Source organism: Ceratosolen solmsi, unplaced genomic scaffold (genome assembly GCF_000503995.2).
Source record: "Ceratosolen solmsi marchali unplaced genomic scaffold, CerSol_1.0 scaffold6, whole genome shotgun sequence".
Taxonomy (NCBI): domain Eukaryota; kingdom Metazoa; phylum Arthropoda; class Insecta; order Hymenoptera; family Agaonidae; genus Ceratosolen; species Ceratosolen solmsi.
In genome coordinates, this window is record NW_011948414.1 from 14,588,334 (window position 1) to 14,602,662 (window position 14,329).

General features: G+C 22.4%; 1 protein-coding gene across 2 annotated transcripts; it reads left to right on the plus strand.

Annotated features, from left to right (window-relative positions):
• Window positions 1-426: 426 nt before the first annotated feature.
• SPARC (secreted protein, acidic, cysteine-rich) lies at window positions 427-13,511 on the plus strand. Of its 2 annotated transcripts, none has more exons than XM_011507190.1 (6): window positions 427-545; window positions 7,671-7,748; window positions 8,617-8,826; window positions 9,948-10,166; window positions 12,239-12,589; window positions 13,396-13,511. In XM_011507190.1, exons 2-6 carry the CDS (start codon window positions 7,677-7,679, stop codon window positions 13,465-13,467), a joined length of 924 nt encoding a protein of 307 aa, XP_011505492.1. In that variant the 5' UTR covers window positions 427-545; window positions 7,671-7,676; the 3' UTR covers window positions 13,468-13,511. The 2 variants fall into 2 exon arrangements, with proteins under 2 accessions (XP_011505492.1, XP_011505493.1); XM_011507191.1 differs by having other exon boundaries at window positions 7,675-7,748.
• The last annotated feature ends 818 nt before the right edge of the window (window positions 13,512-14,329 follow it).

The window sequence follows — 14,329 nt, forward strand, 5'->3', positions numbered from 1 at the left end:
GCTTTAAATTTGAAATAACGAATTGCAGTTATTATATTTAAAAACCATACTCGACACCTATTTTTTATAAAATTCAATAGACGACTTAGTTTGAATTCGATTTTTACCTGAGCTTTCAGCTATTAATCGTATTATGTAAAATTCCCCTCAGTTCGCGCACTTCACTTTAAATGCGTCTGATCTTGGGCATCATTGAAGCATAGACTATATCATAAAACGCGCGTATTTTTGCATTAACATGAAAGCGAAAGCCGCGAGTGAATTTAGAAGAGTAGAACGCTAACTACAACGAAGACGAGGATAAAGCATTCGAAGAAAAATAGGCTGCAGAGAGGACAACCGAATAAGTTACTAAAGGAAGGTAGCAATGGAAGGGCGCGCGATGAGATCACATCCCGCGAAGAACCAGTCATAATCCACGGCTCCGGCGGACGTTTGCTCTCCACTTCGGCCAGTTGCTTTCGATCCAGCGAGTCTACTGTTTCGCATATTCAGGCGCTCGTTGCCAATCGTTCGTATCCCTGAATTAGGACTTGTCCCTCGAGGTACGTGCATCTTTCAACCACAAACCAGTTCCTTAGCTTCGTTCGTCCAGATAGCACTATGAATGTGAAGATGAAGTTGGATAATAGAACTCTGAACTCATTGACACTCATTCACTTTACCTAAATATATAATTTTGCTTTACTTCGCGATTTATTTAGTCTCATTTTTTGAAATTTCAACTCTGAATGTTCAAACATTTTACCATTAATCGCTTTATCTTGTTGCTTCTTATGTTTTTCTAGATAATAAAATAATGCAAATAATATAAGAATAAAATACAATATAAGAACATTATTTTGTCATCTTATTAATGTATACCGGTTTATTTACTATTTTAATTAGCTTACTGTTACTATTCTTTTATTAAATGTCTCATACTCCCAAACGTAATTTTATTTTTAAAATGCTAATTCAAAGGCTTGTATTGTAGATATAAGTAAACATTAAAAAGAGCTTTATTTACAATTTTGAGAAACTTTATATCTAACTAATATATTGCAATAATATATATATATGCAGTTTTTAAAAATGATTTTAGTTTAATTAGTAATTGATTAAATTTGTTAGTGAATCTCATTGTTAATATATCTAGAATTGTAAATATTCTTAAATTTTTTTGCAACTTAAGGATCATCGAATTATGGAACAATAATCTAAGGAAATGAAAAATAAAATTTTTTATCAGAAATATTTAAACATAATAAATGTAATAAATAAACATTAGATTTCAAAACAATAATTAATTTTACCAACATTTAACCAAATTTATTACTTTTTACGTAAATACATTTTCAAGCTTTGAAAGCTGAACCTTGTTGTTTTTTAAATATCTACTTTGATTGTGCAAACGTTTATTCTTATAAGTTACTACTTACGCTGCTTTACAAATAATATTATTTGTAGGCAGTTTATTTAGTTAGTTATTTAGTTAATTTATGTTCATAATTTCTTCAATTAATAATTTGTTTTAACGTAACGATCTTTAGTAAAAACAATACTCTTTCTATATTTATCTAACTTTTTTATAGACAAGCTATTATATTTTTCCTAAACATGTAAAATAGTTTATATAATGGATACTTTTGTTCGCACAAAATATATTTTATACACGAATAATTATTAACTATATAATAATAATTAGAAAAAGATTTGAAATATCAAGATTTCTTATTTTAAAACACAGAATCATTTATGAATAATTTTTAAAGATCATTTTAGGATATTCATTCACTCTAAAAATAAAAATATACATCCAAGTGTTGAAATAATTTTAGATTATACAATAATTCTAGTGTATATAATATAATTACTATTAAAAATGGTACATATTATTTCACTTATTTTTGCTTTATTTATTAAAATTATGAATTAAAGATTAATCGATATATTTTTTAACAAGATAGCTTTAGAAATACTTATCACTAAAACAGAATTTTTAGTAATAAATATTAGAAATAACAAAAGATTCATTTTCTCATTTTATATTATTTAAACGGTTTTTCCGTATTCGAAATTCAGCAAATGTAATAAAGAAAAATATTTACGAACAATTCTTTCTAAATTTAAAATGAATATTTTACATGCTAATATTAGAATGAATTACAAAATGATACTTGATTATTAAAATAGTACTTGGTTTTTATAACAAATGATTAAGTTGTTAGTTTTATTTATTCGATTACTCCATAATAATTAATATTAATAATTGAATGGAAGATTGTAGGTTATTACGATTTAATTTTAAGATTAATATTTATTTAATTAGTCATTAAATTCAAATATAAATGTAATTACAGAATGTTAAATTATTGATTTCAATGTATAAATATAAATATGATTTATAAATAAGATATAAATACAGTTTCTTTATATATATCAATTATTAAATGATAAATATATTTTCAGACATAAAGCTTCAGAGGTTGATATACCACTGAACTTGATATACTTCAAAAATCAGTATATTAGAAAAAATAATATGTTCATCCGAAGCAGGATTAAAACAATTATGCAATTCTCAATATATTGTATTCGAAATTTCGAATTATTGGTTGAAAATTTTTTTTAAATTATCTCGAAGATAACATCAATTTTATTCAAAACAATTAATTAACATTTATTAATCATTAATTAATATTTAAATACGTTAATATAAGATATTTAGAAATAAATGTATATTATTATAAATTAAATAGTCAAAAAAATTAAATACATCACTATATTACACAGGATAACATTAAAGAGGATATTTTCTGTTATTATTAATGATTAATAATCAATTATTATAAGAATGATTTATGATAAATGTTGTAGATAATAATTGTAAAAAGTAAAATAAACTTTAATGGTTTTATCTTAAATTAAAAAGTTATATTTAATGTTTTACTGTAGATCATGTTGGTCGATATATCAAATAAGATGATATTTATTACTTTTTTTATATAATTTAGTTACACAGAATTTTATGTTGAAAGTTATACTTTTACATAGTACAGTGTATAGCATGTATTTTAAAAAATAAATTTCCAGATTTTTCTTAAAATCTGATCTATTTAAAAAAAGAAATATACATACATAGAAAAAAAACTATATATATTAAATAACAATAATAATTTACGTATTACGTGTGCGTATGCTTATGTATACTTATTGTTTAAATTCATAATGAATAATAAATGTTTAGTATTCATTTATTAATATGATAATATATTGTAAATCAATTTCATGCTTATTTTATATAATTTGATAAATTACAAAGTGATAATTTTTATTGTATCGAGAATAATATTATTAGTAAATCTGTAATCGTATAATTTATTATTTATAAGATAATTTTTTTTTCTATAATTGATAAAAATGTCTGTAATTAGTTTATTAACAAATTAAACCATTTTAAATGTATGAATCTTATGTATGAAATTAGTATGTAAATGCAAACTTTGTTTTCGACACAGAAATAATCTTATTTCCTTTTTCTTAATGTTTTTTATTTTTAATATTAAAAAGTAACAAAAAATTAACGAACATATTTACAGTATAGTTCATAATTTTTAAAAATAATTAGCTAAAAATATATAATTTACAAATAATCGAAGTTTATAATTAATACAAGGTGTATTGAATATATATATATATATATATATAATGTAAATATTTATTTATCTAACGGATTTTAATTCACGTTTATGGTGAGTTTCAAAATAAATTTATGTATTCTTGCAACTGTTTATCATTGCGATTACAAAATCAATTAATAATTATGTTTTGCAAATGGTTTAGATAATATAAAATAAATATTTATATAGTACATTTAAATTAATTGAAAATAATTAATATTTAAGTTAATATTTAAATTAACATTCAATTAGTCATAATTAATATAGAACGGGGCGTATCTTTTACGAAAGTATAGAGTTTCAAAAGTAATAAAATTAGTACTTTGATTAATTTCAACTCTAATATAAAATTGAAACTTTAGTATATATTTTTACATTATTATCGGATTTGAAACGGCCAAGTTTGAGAACATCCTGAAAAAATATCAAAAATTTTTTTTAATGCATATAATTTATTCCAGTATATTAAAGTATATTAAATCAAAGGACATATTTTTTATATTATATGATAACCTCAAGTTTTTTTACAAATAGAATTATTTTTTGCAATTATGCCGTGCAGTTTTTTATAAAAATTTCACGATTAACTTAATATTATTGATGTGATAAAAATGAAGGATCGATTAATGTCAAATCAATAAATAGATTGTTTTAAGCAGTGTACGTAAACATTAAAAGAGAAATTTGTAGGTTGTTCGATAAAAATTTATCAATTTCAAATATTCGTCCTGCAGATGTCATGAAAATGCATCTAATGAAAAATCGCTGGATAATTAAGTTATTAATATATGTTCGGTCAATGCAAGGGTATCAGCACTAAAAAAATCACACGAGTAACAATTACAGCTTAAAAATTGTTAATCAATCAACTGTCGGAGAAAACCCCCTTTGAATGCTTTGGATGATAGTCTCGCAGGAGACTCGAGAAAATTAGGCATTGCTTAACGTCTGTGAAAATACAAAGGCTGTAGTAGACATCGGGGTCAGGCGATACTGCGTTCGATATAAAGACTGGCGAGTGACCGAGCATCGCTTCCCGGCTGCGCTACGACGCTTGCGTGGGATCCGCGTTGGCCCCTTTTCTCCTTAAGCGTAGCGACCATCTTTCCGGCACCATCCTCGCAACTTGCGCAACGCGGCAGCATTTTTGAACTTATCGCCTCCTACTTTTATACGTCTTCCGGGGAATGCAAGCTCGTAAGTTGCTCACATAAAACTATTAAAATCATTGCAAACTCCAATTCCAACGTATTGTAGTGAAAATTTGATTTTTGTTTATAAAGCTTTCGATTCAGATAGATTTTTTTTTACTGTTTCATTACTTGTAAATAGTCTAATTTTTCTTTTATCAGTAATTGTTCTACTTAGTAATAGTAATTTATTTTCTCTTATTATTAAATAATAGTTTACTACTTTTTTTTTTTTTTTTTTTTTTTTTTTTTTTTTAATATTCGAAACAATACATTATTTTCAATTAATTGAGGCGCTTCCGAAGAAACATTAAATAAATCACAAAGAAGATTCTTTAATATATACGTTTACTTTATTAATTAACGAACTTGTTCTATTTACTTCATGAAATTTTATTTTTAACCAAAACTATGGTATTGATTAAATGTTAAATTCTTGTTGATTAAGAAATATTGTAAATATAAGATAATTCTTTTGATAATAATCAAATAAATACGTTCATGTTAATAATAATCATATTTTTCTTACATATATTTTCTTTCAACCTATTAATTGTTTTATAATGCTCAAAACTTTATAAAATTTTTGTAAAAATTATGAATTTTTTAATGTTCTCGCATTTTTTTTTTTCATACTATACTACTTAAACTAATTTACCATTAAAGTGAGTTTAGTATTAAAAAAATTTTTTTTAAGTTATATGTATTTAGAAAACTTTATTTTATTTAAAATTAAATTTGTAGAATATTTGATAATAGCAAAAAAATACAAACTATTGTTTTAATTTCATTTAAACAAGGTTAAAAATGGGATTATTAAAATCCTATAACTATTTGTAGGAATTTTATTTTAGTAATATCAATGTTAATGTTAGATCAGTAAATACTATACGCAGAAAAAATAATTTAGAAAAATTTAATACTAAAGTATATTACATTCTAAATATATGATGTAATTCGTAGTGTTAACAACATAGAATACATCTAAAAGAAATTAGTTTAGAATATATTATTACATATTAAAGTGCTGATGGAATCTTGTACTGACTGAATCAAATTCGACTTGAGTATTAAACTTAATTCTAATTTATGTAAAATCCTAATCTGTTTATAATTTTTCAAATCTTCTTAACAATTAACCTATAAAAACAGGCATTACCTACAAAATAGAGTAATTTTATTATTATATAATAAAATTCAGTAAATTAATAAATAAAATAAAGTAAATGAGAAAGTCAAAATAGCGTAAATTTATTATTTTTATTCTTTAATCCAATAATACCACACCGATCGGCGTATGGCAATAAAACAATTATACATTTACTATATCATTGTGCATTTCACGCTTTGATATTATAGTTGAACTGTTAAACGACTTCCTTGAAATGGTTATTAAGTTTATTTATGAACTTCCAGTTATAATTCTTGATAATATCTATGAAAAATAAGTTGCTATTATTTATATCAATAATTTTATTAGTTTCCATTATTATTAATAATGAAAAAATATTTACACATGTAATATTAAATCTCCACTTTTTTGTAAATATCTCGTAAGAAAAATTATGTTATAATAATGAGATTATAGAATGCAGTGTGATGAATGTAAAAAATTAACTTTCTTAAAGAAATTGAATGTCAATTCGTATAAAAATAATTTTTAAATTTCTTTGATTTTACATTAAACATATCAATAATTTCAATAAAATTGAATATTATTATTACATTTTATTATTGCGTATAAATATAGTATTGAAATTTGAATTATATTGCAAGTTTATTAAGAAAACATAAACAAATATTCAATGTCAATCATATTCGTATTTCCGTAATTTTTTCGACATTTATATTCAAATGAAAATTTTGTCATATAATTTTCAATAAACGATTAATGTATTGAGAATTTAGGTACCTAAATTAGCAATGCATTTCTGTCGATGACCTTATAAATGAGCGTTCAGAAATACTCTTTGCTTTACACTATAAATGCATGATTATGTTTGTTATTCAAACATTTTTCAAACAACCGGATTTTTGAACTTAAATCAATTGATTTAGAATAGAAGTTTCATTATTTAAGAAAATTAGCACCATTTGACTAAATGTATTTAAAAGCTAAGCGTTTACATCATATTAAATAAAAATTTTATTAATAATGATTATTTATTTCGACAAAATATTTCAAACTATAAAGAAAAATAAATGAATCTTGTATTTGAAATTTTTCATGATTCGTGAATCGATTTAAGTAATTAAATCTTGATTATTATAAATTAATCAGAATAATAATATTTCAATATGGAATTTACCTGATTTACTGAATAAAATTTTAAAGTTTAAAAATTAAAAATTCATAATGTTATCATAATGTAAATCAATTATATTTAAATAATTGAAAAATTCATATAATAATAAAAGTCGCATACATACAATTTTAAATTATATTACATATATTGAAATGTAATAAATATATACAATTAAAATATTTTAATTCTATAAGCATATATTAATGATAAATAAGAACATATATGAAATAAAATTAAATTGATATCAAAATTTAATTCTTCCTAACATTACCAGATTAAGGTTAATATATTGATATAAATTGTTTATATTAATAGATCATACAATTACTTTCGTTAGATTGTAGGCATATTTTTCAAAGTTTGAATAGATTAATTTTTTTAATTACATACCAACAAACTTTTGCATTTAAAACAAAATGTTTAAATGTCCCATTAAAACAGTTACTTGAAATTTTATAACTTATAAAATGACATAAATATTATCTCACAAACATATACTTCTTTTATTTCAGATAGAAATGGGGACGAATCGGTTGCTCATTGGACTACTATTAGTGATGTTTTTACTGACTAGTGCTGCATTTGCTGAGGTATCAAATGTTATAGTTGACTTTACAAATGCAATCTAGAAAATTAAAAAATTTTAGACTCTTATTACCATTTTTAGTTAATATTACACAAATTAATTAATAAATGCACATGCATAATATAAATTATTTTTTAAATTCATAAGATTTTAAAAAATGTTTCTTCAAATATGTAGTGGAAATTACATTATTATATTACAGTTTGTGTCGATGTTAGTCATGTGCTATAGGAGAATTTATATTTTCTTTGCTATTTATTACAAATTTGTTAAATGTTATTAATGTGTTATGAAATGAATGTGTTAATATAATTAGCCATAATAATGAATTTTTAATTGATTAGAATTATAGAAATATTTTGTTTGTAAAGTCCGACTAAAATTAATAACTTCGAAATGTAAGGTCAGAAGTTTTTATATTAATTGAACTTTAGCTAAGAATTTTCGTTGGAATATTTAAAAATAAATTTGTAAACTAAATTTAATAGAAAGATATTTTTTAGCAGTAAAAGTTTTTCATTTCATCTACCAATATAATAACAAGTATTTTGTACACATTAATTGCAAAAAATAAGTTAATTGAATACGAACAAAATAGTAAAACTCTACTTTTACAATATTAAAATGAATATATTTTTTAGAAAATTATGTTTCTTGTATTTCGTAAATAATGTTATTAAATATTTTGCTTAACATTTATTAAAAGAAAATAACAAAAATATATTTCTACAAAAACTTTATGGAGTTATAATATTAAAAAGTTGTTGTATAGTACAATTCAATTTAATTTTAGTTTAATTTTAATGCAAGCATTTTTATTTACTTTCTCTTTTGATAAAGTGAATAAGCAATCAATTTTATTAAAATAATAGAAAAGAAGAAAATATCGGCGTAGGACAACAACAACCGAAGCATCTCCCCAAGATGATGTTATGAATATACTTGAAGCAGACGAAGTTGCTGAAGAAGCTGCAGCTTCTCGAGAACATGTGCATGAAGGTGATTTATATGGAAAAAGTACATATTTGGCTCAAGGCGATGCATGCCAGCGTAAACATTGTGGACCTGGTCGTGTTTGCCAGGTAATGAAAGATTTTTGCGTTATTACTATACATTTTTTTAATACTTATTTGATTATTGAAATTATATTTCTTGATAATAAACTAAAATATTTACTCACATATTATAAGAAAAATATATTAATAAATAAATATTAATATCAATTAATTTTAATACACATAAGATTAATATATAAAATAACATAATATAATGTAACCTGTCGATTATAGATTATATTTTTACTTATATAATACTTAAAAATTAAAAATTATATAATACTCAAAAATACAAACTTATAATATAATATAGTGAAATCAAATAATTTTAGTCTTTTACATTTGTTTATTTTTTCTGGTGCCATTTTTATTTATCATCACAAATATATGTTCTGAGAATAAATAATTCGGTGTTAGAGCGTGGAAATAAAATTATACAATTCCGTAAGAGATAAGATTTTATTCGATAAGAAAAACAATTATAATATTTAATAAAAACAAACAGAACAATTGGAATGAATAAACAAATAAACGTAAAACGAATGTCTTCTTTTCAATCTATTGGATAAATTGAGGAGAGGATACACGCATTTAACGCAAAAAACTATTAATGGTCTAAATAAGATAATAATCTTATTTATTGTTTCTCTTCCATTAAGTAACAATATCTTCACAACTACATTTAATTTCTTCATTTATGATAAGCATACAAAATTTTAAACATAGGTAACAGAGTATTGTATTTCTTATCGTTTAATTTCCTATGGAATAATCAGTCAAGATACTATAACAATATTATTTTAAATTGCTGTTAAACGCATAATTCCTGGTATTATTGAAGTAGTTTAAAATAACTGACCTATATATACACAATTCTCGCATATAAAACTCCTTTTTCTGAACTTTTATAAATATAATAGAACATATCAGAAGATATATATCATTAGTCTTATTAATTAAAACTTGTACCTCCAAAGCTTAAAAAACAATAATTGAAATTAGTTTTTTATATTATTTAAATTAATAGTTTAATCAAATAATTTTGAAAGCTTATGTATTATAATATATAAATTAAATTTAATAAGTAAACGTTTTATTTAATATATTATTTTATTATATTGTTTATTATTATAACGTATCACGGCTAGTTAATGGAAAATCAAGAGCCTACGTGTGCATGCATTACAAAATGCGATGAAGAAAGCGATCCACGAAGACGAGTTTGTACGAATTATAATGAAACTTTTGGAAGTGACTGCGAAGTTTATCAAGCTAGATGCTTCTGCGATACTAATGATCCGCGTTGCAGAGGTCCTGACTACCAACACGTTCATATTGAATATTATGGAGAGTGCAAACAAATGCCTGTAAGTTACAAATATATTTTCTTCAATTATTGATAAAATCACTACACCTTTAAAGTTTGCTTTAGTATGATTAAAACAAAATTTTATCCAAAATAGAAAAATGAAAAGCATATTATAAATTCATGAAATTCTTTTCCTTATTTTCCTTGTTATTTATTTTATTATTTGATTTAAATTAAAACTATGGTAATTATTTAGAATACTGTAATTTATTCAAATAAAATTTAGAAATTAATCGAATTTTAGAACTCACTTTCACTAATTAGAATATAATACAGTAACGCAACTAGAATTAGTCTTATCTAATTATAATGCTTATGAATTGATAATTCATTGATAATTATTATTATTAGTCTTATTAATAAACTTGCTCTTTATCTAATTCATGCACTAATTAATTAGTTTTATTTAGTGTATAATTATAGTGAATAATTAGTTTAATTTCTAGATAACCTTTTAACTTATTCATTACAATTCTCTTTATGCGTTTTATTATACATCCATTGTTCAAAGTAGTTTTATTAATTTTATTATTCTTACAATATATATTAAAATAGGCAAATATTACATTATCATTTTTCCTAATTTATTTATATAATGTTATGCAAATAATAAACAAATATAACAATTACAAATTTAATTGTTTTTCCATTTTTATGTATATAACAAAAATTGGTACATCGATTAAATATATTAATAATAACATTTTCGTTTAAATACTTCTATGGTTCTAATATTTATATAAATTTATATTTTTCGATCATTAATTTATTTGTTAATAATGCCAGCTAATATTGCTACTTAAAATAATATCTGTAAATATAGATATTGCTTATATCAATCATTGTAAATTAATTTTTTTTTTTATTCAAATTTATCGATTATGTTACAGTTAAGACCATAATATTTTAATATTTACTAGTTATTATAGGTGGTTTGTATAAAATTAATGAATAATTAATTTTCTCTTTTCATGTTCGATAAAGTTTGACTGGTGCATCTTTTATGTCTAAATAAATAATAACGATAATCTAATCTAAATCGCAAACTAAGTTATTAGATATTAATTATTAATTCTTAATCAACCAAACGGGTGAGAATAATAATAATACTTTAAAAATATAAATTTCTGAGAATAATTTATTAATAACATTTTTTATATTCAATTTCAAATTTTATTATGTTGATTACTATTTTTGATCTGCCGGATAAAGTAAAGAATAAAAGATTTTCTATGTATTTTCTATGTTTATTTCTGTTACATAAACGTTATAATATTGTACAGTTTGAATAATTTTATAAGAAATATTTTATTAAATATTTTAAAATGTCATATTTAATATAAATTGCAAATTATATTATTAATTTTTATATATTAAATGTAATTAAATAAAAAGTTGAAAATAATTGATATATAGGAAAACAATTCCTTCTTTGAATTAGAATGTTTTTAAAATAATAAGAGATGTAATAGTTAAAAAATTCATTTTATTAAATATACGATGTGTGAGCAATCAAGAAAATTAAATTATTAATATAGGAGAGTTTTCGAAATTTCAATTTCCCCGAAATTCAACGTACACACAATAAATCAACTTTATTTTATTGTACTTAATTTCCGCAATTATGTCGAGAATATTAATTCAATCTTTTATTTATTAAGAAAAAAAAGAAACTTTTAATAATATTTGAAAAAAATTAAATAATAAATCTTTATTACAAGTATTTATTAAATGAAAAAGTCAAGAAAACTATTATATTATACATATTTATTAAGATTAATGTAATTCGATAATATTGCAGTGGCCTAATCAATTCGACATAATATTATAATTATGTAATTGATTAATTCAATAAAGAAGAAAAAAAACAATTATTAATAAAAACTTTTTAATCGAAACAATAACTTTTCAAAGCACTTTTTGTGAATACGTGTAAGTGAAATAATTTTTTCTTATATAATTTTTTAATAAATCTTTCAAAGATATTTCCTTTTCACGCACATAAATTGAATTAGAATTATTTATAGCCATCGTGTTTACTCATTTCTTACCATATTTAATATTTATCAGCCTTGCAAGGAAGAGGATAAAATCGACTTTCCACGTCGCATGCGCGACTGGCTCTTTAACATAATGCGCGACTTGGCCGACCGTCAAGAACTGCCACAGCATTATGTGAAAATGCAACGTGAGGCCGAATCAAACCATACTTTGCGCTGGTCCAATGCAGCAATCTGGAAGTGGTGTGACTTGGATGGGTATCCTCACGACCGCGCCGTGTCTCGACACGAACTCTTTCCGATTCGTGCACCGCTCATGGCTCTCGAGCACTGCATCGCACCCTTTCTTGACTCTTGTGATGCCGATAATGACCACAATATCACTCTCAAGGAATGGGGAAAATGTTTGGAGCTGGAAGAGGTCTCTTTACTATTTATCTTTACACATTATGTTTGTTTTGTGTAACAATTTACCCTATCATTCCAACAATTGCAAAAGTTTGATACATTTGTACGATTCATTTTTTTGCTAACAATGATAAAAAGGTGACTTAAAATTATAGGTACAAATGATACGTATAATACATATAATGATAAATGATACATACTATTTGAAGAAAATATATAATATTAAATGAGATCAAATTATATTTTAATATTGGGAATAAGATTTTTTTTGTTTTTGTTTTACAAGGATAATATCAACTATCATTATCTTTTATACAAATTCAAGTAAATATACCAATTATTCGAAGAATACAATTAAATTTTTTTTATTCTGATAAAAACATTATTTTATGTATCTATTTTTAAAAATTTTATTGATTAAATATTTTTTAAGAGCAAATATATGATGTGAATTCGTAAGGAAATTTCTATATTAAAGTTATAATGAATTTTCAAATAATAATAATGACTAAAATGTGTTAGATTTTTATTATATTGCAATTTTCGAGTTCAAAATATTAAAAATCGATTAATTATATAATTGATATTATTTTGATCGTATATTTAATTTTCAAATTATATCGTTATAATTATAATTACTTTTTTTTTTAATTTTAATAATATAAAAATTTCATGTAATGTAATCCATGGTTTTTTTTTGTTAAATTTTCATGTTTCTGAAAAAAATAATTCATGTTTTAAATAAGGAGTCATCATTTATATTCATTTTTATATTATTATATTCACATAAATCACCTATGTTTTCAATTTAATTTACAGGATGATCTAGAAGAACAATGCGACCATTTAGCAGAAGCTACTGGCGAATACAACGAAAAAGAAGAAAATTAAATCATTAACGAAAATAATTATTCCAGGAAAGAATAAATTATCCATTTTTAATCATATATTGTTTTGAAAAATTTTATAAATAAAATTAAGTATGAACGATCTTCAAACTGAATTACGACAATTATATTATAAATAACTAAAGCTATATTCAAATTACGTTATATAAGATTAATTTTAGATTAAGACGCACAACCAAATATGTTTTAATACTCTTATTTATTTAGAACCTTACTTATTTTTATAAATATATATATATATATATACAATTTCCTATGTTAAAGATTATAATTTCTATAAATACGTACATTGATACTTTATTATAATAGTTTTTTAACTTTATAATAAATAAATCTTTAAAAAATAAATTTTATACTGTTGTAAAAAAAAATTTATTAACATTTATAAAAAAATATATATATAAAGTTATGTATTATTTTAATTAAATAAAATTTTATGGTTTATTATTGAGGTGTATACTTTATTAACATTTATTTATTATAAAGTGATACAAGTATTATAATAAACAAATGTTTAAAAATAATTTTGTATTGAAGATTGAAAGGTAATTAATTTTTGTATCATCAATAATGTAACATAAAATTTTATTTAATTAAAAAATATTTAACTATATATAAGTATATATTGCTAATTAAATGTGTTTTCCTAATTATTAAACCATTAACTTTGTTAAGAATGCATAATTTTGGCATTCAAACAATAAATAATGAATTGACATGGTTACACTTAGATGTTGTCGACACAACTGTGTATTAATTGTCGCCACAGGATCGTTATAATTTCTGACAAGGAATATTCATATTTACTTGGAAATATACACTATCTAATATAACTGAAAAACATT